We start from the raw sequence: 9,975 nt of genomic DNA, 5'->3' as shown, positions 1-9,975 counted from the left end.
TTTTGCAGCAACAAATTAGCAACAAATTCACCCGCATTTATCAAACGATCCATCACTTTTTCCGATTTCTTCACACTACCTTAATGTAAAGCTAGCTGCTGCTGATTTTCAGCGAACAGGTTGAGCAACAAAATCCAAATTAGCAACAAATTCTGGTTTTGTTTTTTTTTTTTAATTTCGCTAATATTTCGTCGCCAGCTTTACAGCTGTAAATTTGACTTGTTAATATTAAATTTGAATAATTAGAAAAGCTTATAATAACGGTACCCCAAAGATATTTCTTGACTATTTGATTTGTTTTTCAGGAAATCTTGTGTCGGATTTTATTCAAATTATTTTAATAAATATATCTAATGTCTCAAATTGAAAACTAGTGCCGTGACATAAATAAAAAAAAAAGTAACTATAGTGTTAATTATATTTCTAAATTATAAATTTATTAAATTCTTCAAAAAATATAGTGAACTTTCAAATATGTAATAATAGTATTCCCATAATAATAAATTAATAATCGTCACATTTCAAATAATTTAAACGAATTATTCGCCAACTATTAAATTGAGCAATCAATTTTGAGTAAAACACATCAATCCAGGATGTAATACTAAAAAGTAAAAAGATAAGAAATGTAAGTTTAGAATTTGTTGAAATCGTTCACTTTACCGTAGCATCACTTTGAGAAAAATGTCAAAAACACTGTGACGAAAGAGTTTGCTCTAAATAAATTCAGATGAAAGTAGGGATTCAATTTTAATGTCGTTTCCTTGAAAGTTTTATGTATGACGCTGAGAAATATTTCATTTACATTTGGTAGTGACACTAAATTATTTACTTAGAGATATTTAAAAAAATTACATATTATCTTTTTAGATTTACCTAATTAATTATTAGCAGTACTTACATAAGAAGATTATATTTAAACTAAACATTTTCGTCTATAGGCTTACACAATTATTTGGAAAGTAATATGTTATGTATACTGTACATATATAGTATATGTGTTTCGTAGTAATAATTTTTAATTTCATCAACAATTCTTTAGCATATTTTTAAAGGCTTCGGTAAGTTCGATTTTCGTGAAGTTTTTGTAAAATTTTTATAACACTAGTCTAAAAATATATAATACTTCCATAGAAATATCTAAGATTTATTAATAAAATATAAAATTTTCCTTGAGTGACCTAAAATCCTCGGGACATTATCTTAAATGGCTTCCCTGTGACATCAAAAAATGAAACGTAACACTAATTGCTCAACTTATCTTAATTTTTCACTTCTTTGATGTTTTTTATTTTATTTTTTGTATATTTTCTGGTTTTTACCTTCCTGTATGTGTCCTTATTGAAGACTCTTATTTTGTTTCCAAGTATTTCTAAGTCTCAAGTGGATTTTAATCAATTTGAAGAGAATGGTAATGTTACGTCTATAACTAACAATTCAAGAAGGACTTGGTATTTATTATTTGGTATATAAATTCTGATATTCTCCTTAAAACAATATTCGTTGATTCCTACGCACATCCCAAGCCTAAACAAAATTTGTACATTCTTCATTTATTAATATTGTATTCATCAGTCATTGATTATTATCACGTACAAAACCAAGTTTTGCCGCCAAAAATACCACAAAACTTTTGGCACTTAGCTTATGTTTAGCTCCGGGAAACTCCTTAATAGATCTTCATTAACGACATCAGTTTTGTCGACCTTAGTTTGATTCGGTAATCTAGTTCGGAGGCAATCAACGCAAATCTAATTATGTACCAACTCAATCATGGACAGAATTGCGACCCTTTAATAAAGACAAAACGGACAAACGCTACTCAAATAATAATACACATTCGTTAATGAGGACGTTGTTTTGCAAGTGCAAAGCTTTTCAGGACAAAATGGACATTCATTTTGGGAACATCATGGTATTCGTGACATGCACAGAATTATTAAAAAAGTACAAGGCACCTTAATTATGTGCATTTTTGAATGGACCTCAGATTGTTCATTTTGGAGGGTCATTTTCGAATGTATTATATGAGTACAATGTCTACGATACATTCAATAACACCTATCCACATTGTTTACTAATCTTCTAAATTAATATGTAATATGTTTGATTATGTCAATACAGTTTTCACTAACTTATGTCTTTTAAAATTCATATTATCTACTTTAAAATATCATAACTATTTTAAAATCACAAATTTCTATTTAAATACTACTTTCTATCCAAATCCATATCACCTTAAGTAACAAACTTAAAACCACGGCAAGATTAATAGTTGTGGTTATTTCACAAAGTTATATAAGTTTAATCGTTTATTACTTGGCTAGTGATGTGACCTAGATATAAAATACTAATAACGTTGCAGCTTAGCATAGGCAATTAATTATCTGTTCCTAATTTACATGACATATTCCGAATACGTTAAAATATCTAAAGTTTTACTTTTAGATGGTAGCAATGACTTGTAAGAAACATATAAGCTTGGGTAACAGACTCGATAAATATTGTTTTGCCGGAACAGTCTGATCGTGTCTGGTTAAAAAAAAAAAATAAAAAAGCCTTTTATTTCCACACACTTTGGATAGTTTTACAATATTAATTTGTGTTAGTTACAATTTGCAAAAAAAAAAAATTAAAAAAATTTAAATTCAATTTAGACAGTTATACAAATACAAATTGTGTTAGTATTAATTGTTGTGTTGGATCCCACATTGGGTGAAGGCCTCCTCCATCTTCCTCCACTGATGCCGGTCTTTACCGCTGGAAGCCCAGTCCTTCCCAGCTATATCGACAATGTCATCAGACCACCGTCTGATTGGTCTACCTACATTCCTCAATCCTTCCGGTCCTTTCCACAATGATGTTTCCGATGTCCAACGTCCGTCAGTATAACGGCTTATGTGTCCAGCCCATTGCCACTTGAGTTTCAGTGCCTGTGTGAGAGCGTCAGTTAAATTTTGTGTCTGGTTATGAGAAATAATTTAAAATAAGTAACAGAAGTTATAAACATACAAATATAAAAGAGATTAATCAATATTCTCTATACGTTCAATAGGTCTAATTCTATAAAATTTGTCTTGTTGTGTGAACGATGTATGACATTTAATTAATCCCAAAGTCATGCAATTCCCTTGATTAATTCATAAATTTTCTTAACGCGATGACCTGTGTCCGAGATACATTATGCTAACAGCGTTGCAGTAAGCTTCAGTAATTAATTATCTGATCCTAATTTACATGACATATGTTATCCCAGACGCCTACGAAAATCCCTGATGTATTGCTAATTTTCTTGCTAGGGAATATAATTTGTCAATCTAGATATTATGTTCGGAAATTGATTTGCCCAAACAGAAATACGGCATTAGGTAATATGTTTCTTTTAGGCCTAAGGCTCGCAGATAAAATGAATACCATTCTATCAGCACAATTGGAGACCATAAGTTATAACCATTGTAATGTTTGCTAATTTTATATTTCCACAAAGGGCGTAAAATCCTTTCGTTATCTATCTGTTATTTTTCATGGAGTTTGGATTCGCGAACAAAGCGAGAGGCATATTTCAAGACTCTAATCTCGCCTATTCGTGGAGTTTTTTAACTTTTTTCCCGCGTTAATTCTGCTTGATTTATTTCGCAAGATTCTTCAGCAATTACTAATACTAATAATGGCCTTAAGCGGTGTTAAATTGTTAACTGTTTTAAAGAGTATAATTGGTTTAAGTTGCATTTTGGGGGTTGAGGTTTGTTATCACGTTATCACTGAAAGCATTTCTATTGAGGTTTAGTCATTAATGCAGTTTAAGGTGAGGCGGTTTTGCAGGAACTATTTTCAGGTATAGCGTACAATGTTACTTCAAATGCATTACCTATTTTGTGTCGTTACATTAAAGCCTTTAGACCTATACTAGTTGTGCCCCGCGGCCGCGGTTTAACCCGCATTGCTACGCTGCAGCTGTTATTGGTCTTAGCGTGATCATAGTCTATAGCCCTCCTTGATAAACAGTGAAATAATTTTTCAAATCGGACTTCTGAGATTAACACGTTCAAGCAAGAAAACAAATAAACTCTTCAGTTATATAATATTAGTATAGATATACACCGTAAATTGTCGTCGTGTCTTATTTTTGAGTTAGTTAATCTCCGCTTAGCCGAGCTGTTACTTGAGTTCCTAATTAAGGTTAAGCGTTATAATATTATATCAGTGAAGGTCGAAGGGAAATAGATTTCTATCAAACTTTGCAGTAACCGGGTCAAGTCAGGTTCCGCAATCAGCTTTTTATTACTTTTTAGTGGACGTTTCGTACTTTATAATTTTGGTGAAGCATTTCAGTTATGTAGCCTTTTAACGTATTTCAATAGGGAACGAAGTTTTTAATAGAGATTAAATTTAGTTTAGTTTAAATTTGAATTACGATACACCATTATGTGTAATTGTATACAAAAAATCGTGTAAAGAGTATGAAAATCTGCTCTAAAAATAACGAGTGTCCCAGAGTCGCGCAGTTATAAGGTACCTACTTGCACAATAGGTACGTCGCATACAAGCGTGTCAAAGCGAATAAAAGAAAATTCTATACAATTCTACTTGTAAAGTATTCCTACATAACAAGGCTTATTAAAATGAATTTAAAGGTCAGCGTCATATTCTCGAGAGCTCATATGTAGAACGTGCGGCTTACGCGTGAAAGGTTTAAAGCTAAGGCCTTTTTCAAATAATTACGCAACCCATAAAAAGGAAAGGTGAAGAGGTAATAGGCCATTATAAATATATTATGGGTGATGAATAGTTTTAGAGTTCTAGATTTGTAATGTATGATAGTCTTAGGAGTTTAAATAACGAATTAAGAAATGATTATAATAAATAAATAATAAATAAATAAATAAATATTATAGGACATTATTACACAAATCGACCTAGTCCCACAGTAAGCTCAATTAAGGCTTGTGTTGTGGGTACTAGGGCGACGATAAATATAATATTATAAATACATATATAGATAATAACACCCAGACCCAAGAACAAATAATTGAGTTCATCACACAAATATTTGCCCTGACCGGGGATCGAACCCGGGACCGTCGGCTCAGTAGGCACTACTTTGCCACTGCGCCAACCGCGTCGTCTTTGAAGTTTATTATTGTAGTAGGTATCAAGTTGTTGAACCAAATTATAACTTTGAGTTTAAGTTTTACTTTGCTCCTATTTCGTTTTACTATATCATTAAAATTAATGCAGTATGACTTTCTACAATACGGCGAATTCTAGCAAAATTTACGTCGCTAACGTAAAATAAAATAGTTTGGAAAATCCAAAAGTGCACGCCTCATATTTTTTTTTAATAATTATTTATTAATAATTATTTTTGTTTATTTAATAACAATTAAACCACATCGAATCAGACCCTGAAAAATGAAAGGGTTCTATTCCTGAGCATACTCAAGCGTAAGAGAAAAAAAGACTCGATTAGTAAAGTATTTCGGTCGCTATCGTGTTAACAAGAAAAAGGATCCGCACATACAGACACACGGACGTCCAAGACAGAACTTTTTAAACTGTTTTTTAACTAGTTTAAATAACAAAAATGACATCAAAAATATCATGAATGTTAAAAATAGTGTTTTTTCTTAATATGTGTGTGTATGTATTATCTTACAAGTGCAATGTATGATACATAAAGACATTTTAAGTTTGAAAAATCAGATGTTTTGCGCGAAGTGACAGTAGTACCCACCTCAACGCTTCGCTTATGAGGCGTGCAATATGTATATTGTATGTACCTACTTTGTTAATTATATGGAAAATACATGATTAATATAATATCTATGTTACATAAACTTGACCCCTAGGTAATTCGAGGTAAAAATTCAATACCAAAAGAAAAGTGAAATGAGATATTTATATTAATAAAACGAAAGATTGCCAGTCGTTATCAAAATTGCCATTAATTGAAACCCAATTGATTCATAATGCGACTTCACTAAGTGTAATTGATTTCACCAGAAAATAATCAAATTTTCTGATCTGTTCCATGAAAAAAGCCATAATATTGAATTGAATCATTTTGATTTTTTCTGCAAATTAATATTAATAAAGTAAGTGTTCTTGGAAGAAATTTATTTGGCGGCACGAGCCTTTCCTTGAGAAAGCAAAAGAGGTTGGAAATAATTACGTTAAAAAATTTGCCCTTGTAAAAACAGCCCTTTGGCACACCCCGGACACTCCATACAAAATTATCGTTTTGACAGTCACACTGTAGAGACTGCAAATGTGTGTGTTAACGCTTTATGGTTGGCACCTTGTTGGATCATTTTTGACTAGCGTAAAAAAAAAATTCGCGTTTTTTCTGATGAAATACACGTAAGCAGCACAATATCTAACCATTTTCTACGAAAAACGATAATCACAAATCCAAAATAGTAAAATTACTTTAAGTCAATTTGATTAATGTTGTCAATCTTCGTTGCGTATGGTCCCTGTAGAAAAATGTGGACCATTTTTAGCCTGATCGTGCGGGGTGAGGTAGGTGTTTAACTTTGGCGGGAGGCGGAGAGTGTCCGTTCTGTAGCGTTTAGCTACTATGTATTATGTATTCTGTGCCTTTGGCTTATCAATGATATCTTTCAAACTCAAACTTGAATATTAATTGATAATATATATGTACATGATGCTATATTTCGAAAACAAAGAGCGTGTGTACTCAGCATACGTGTCAGAAGTGAAACTTCTTTGGCAAGATTCAAATAAACAAGATCGTCGCCTTACTCCATGACGTGATGGTATTGCCATGACGCGACTTTAAAATTTTACTCTCAACGCGTCTAAATTCACTTCAATAAAATAGGCTGTAGTAGGTTTTCGAGAATATAAAATTTTATATTTAACAAATTTGTTCTTATATTTTATAAATTATTTTGCATTGCAAATGTTTATATGCTTTAGCGATTTTGTGTCACTTATGAATTAAAAATAACAATTATTATTAAGGAATAAATTGATGTTAAAAAAAATACCTATTATATATTTGTTGAAAGAAAACAAGGATTCATTATGAAATATATCAAATTATAATAGATGTTTTATATTCCTACACGTTGAGCAAAATTAAATAAAGGCGTAAAATCTTTTATCATCCCTTTAAATTCGGCATAAAAATTTAAACTTTCAGACTTTATCAACTTCAATTAACTTTTTCCCAGGATGGAGGTGTTTGAAAAAAAAAAGGATAAAGGTGTTTGATGAAGACCTGCAAAGCAATTAAGTCCAGGTTCTGTTAGATAATTATAAACTAGTTACACCCAGGCTGGAACTTTTATATAAAACTTACGGAACTTAGTTTAGAAACGTATTTTTTTTTATTTTTATAGTAACACTAGCAATAGGGCAGGCGACTCACTTGATGGTAGGTGATAGACGCCGCCCATGACGATCACAACGTTGGGAACACTGCCATCGTATTGCCGGTTTTAAGGTGGAAGTTGGTGTTTCAGGAAGGTGTAGGCTCTTTGCTTGAAGGTTCCCATGTCGTACGTGTTACGAAAGGACTTCACTTGTAAATAAGTTTAATTATCTGCGTAATAACATTTATGTTTGTACATACTTACATTTCCTTTTTTGTCCATAGCCTGAACTATTTTGTATTTTTAACTAGCTTTCCAACCGCAGCTTCGCCCGCGCAGTCAAAGAAAAACCCGTTCCCGTTCCCGTGGGATTTCCAGGATAAAACCTATCCTATTTCCCGGGATTAAAAGTAGCCTATGTCCTTTCTCGGGTATCAAAATATCTCTATACCAAATTTCATGCAAATTTTTTAAGTAGTTAAGGCGTGATTGAGTAACAGACAGACTGCAGACAGAGTTACTTTCGCATTTATAATATTAGTATGGATTGTTTATTTAGAAGTATCTTCGACCTGACAATTTTTTTTCCAATAGATACATATAACATAAATTGGAACCAATTTCGCGTATGCCACCTTATTACCCAAACCTTGCCAAAACATTAAATCCACTGTAGTGTGAATGACAATAATAAAGTTTATTTCTTTGTTGCAGGAGGTCGATTCTGTTGCTGCTAGGATGCTTAGTATCTACACTGACGATCACTGCTGGCGGCGCCTCAAGATGCCCCAGCGAGTGTTCATGTCGACATGTACTGAACCCCGCGGCCGAGAGCGAACTACGTGTAGAATGTACGCTTGGTGACCAGAGCGCAATTCCCGTCGACCTCCTCGACCGGACCGCTGACGTCGTCATCATCGCCGCTCCTCCAGAACGACCCAATTACCTCACCATCGGACCCATCTTCACCCAACCAGCCCCCTTCACCAATCTCAAAGAACTGCACATCGTCAACTCGAACGTCCCATCCATCGGACAGTATTCCTTCTGGGGCCTACAAAATCTACGAGTTCTAAACCTCACGCACAATAACTTAACGAGCATCGACGCAGATAATTTCCGTGGCCTCATAAATTTGACGGAATTATTCCTCGATCATAACAATATCGAGCAGATGCCGAGCGAAACATTCCGGCACCTTACCGCTTTGAGGACGTTAACCTTGTCGCAAAATCAAATATCAACATTAGTACCTCGCCTGTTTCGTATGCTCGCTAAACTATCATATTTGGATCTGAGCGACAACCCCTTGGCAGATTTGAACCCTGAAGTGTTCAAGGACATTCAACATTTACGATATTTCAAGTGCCGACGATGTTTGTTGCGAAGAGTTAACACTCAAATATATCATCTCGTCCCGCACTTGGAGGAATTGGATCTGGGTGAGAACTTGTTTAAATATTTGACATCGGATGAATTTATAAGCCTCAAAAAGTTGAAAAAGTTGAAATTAGACGGGAATCAGTTGTCGGTAATTGTAGACAACATGTTCGGGAGGAATCGCGAATTACGTTTGCTGGCCCTCGCACGCAACCGTCTCGCCTTGCTGGCGCCCGCCGCCCTCACCAACCTGACCGCCCTCATGCACCTAGATATAAGTCACAACAAAATTGACAGGTTCCACCTACAAACATTTGCGCCAGTTGTCGATTCCCTGAAAACCATTAATTTCAGTGGCAACAATTTACCACTCAACGAAATTGCTATTGTGCTTCAAATTCTCCCGGACATTCACGGTGTTGGACTCGCCAATTTATCATTGCAAGAAATTCCACCAAACTTCTTTACTTACAACGAACATCTAGTCACCCTCGATATATCTTGGAATAAACTGACAAAATTTCCGTATAAATTGCTCACCAAAACTAAGTTCTTACAAAAGTTGGACATATCTCGAAACAAGTTGCATACATTGAACGAAGACGACCTTCAACGTCTCGAGGCTATAGCTCACGTGGATTTATCTAAAAATCACTGGCGATGCGATCGATGCTCCGCTGGAACTATGCTCGTTTTCATGGCGACAACAGTATTGAATTCGAGCATACGGCACCTGACGTGCCATTCACCGTTACGACTTCATGGCATAACATTTGGCGAATTGGATTTTGACAAGCTTGAGCCCTGTGTGACGACCCACGAAGCTCAGATGAGCGTGATAGCGGGACTGATGTTATTGTGTGTGGCAGTGTTCGCAGCTATAGCGGGAGCTTTGTGCTGCTCGAGGCGTCGCACCGCGCACTACTACACGAACGAAGAGAAACGCAGGGAACATGCTCGCGAACACCCGGAGGAATTGCTCGGCCAGACGGAGTTGGGTAGCGTGGCGACTATCCATGCTCCTTACCATCTGGTCACTAAAGGCAGCTAACAGCGTGCCCCCACCCCGGCGATCCAGAGACGCGCGCTTCGCGTTTCTTTCGAATCCCCTCCAGCAAGTTCCAGGCCGCTTGAATCCGCTCCGCTCCGTTACCTCCCGACGCATTTACAGCATATTTCGCGCGAAATTATGTGATACGATGAAGACGATCTGGTGTAAACCAATGGACTCTTTCTGTCAGTGTTTTTCGGACTA

General features: G+C 35.1%; 1 protein-coding gene across 1 annotated transcript; it reads left to right on the top strand.

Annotated features, from left to right (window-relative positions):
• Positions 1-8,160: 8,160 nt before the first annotated feature.
• LOC149910887 (uncharacterized) lies at positions 8,161-9,771 on the top strand (the record flags this gene model as incomplete). Its single annotated transcript, XM_090106931.1, has 1 exon — positions 8,161-9,771. A coding segment is annotated over one exon (1,611 nt), but the record flags the coding sequence as incomplete, so codon positions are not given.
• Positions 9,772-9,975: the final 204 nt, after the last annotated feature.

This window comes from Colias eurytheme, chromosome 1, assembly GCF_061535395.1.
Source record: "Colias eurytheme isolate Ceu_HAF_F1 chromosome 1, ilColEury1 Martin Lab GWU primary, whole genome shotgun sequence".
NCBI classification, from domain to species: Eukaryota; Metazoa; Arthropoda; class Insecta; order Lepidoptera; family Pieridae; genus Colias; species Colias eurytheme.
This window is presented reverse-complemented; position numbering and strand designations above follow the sequence as displayed.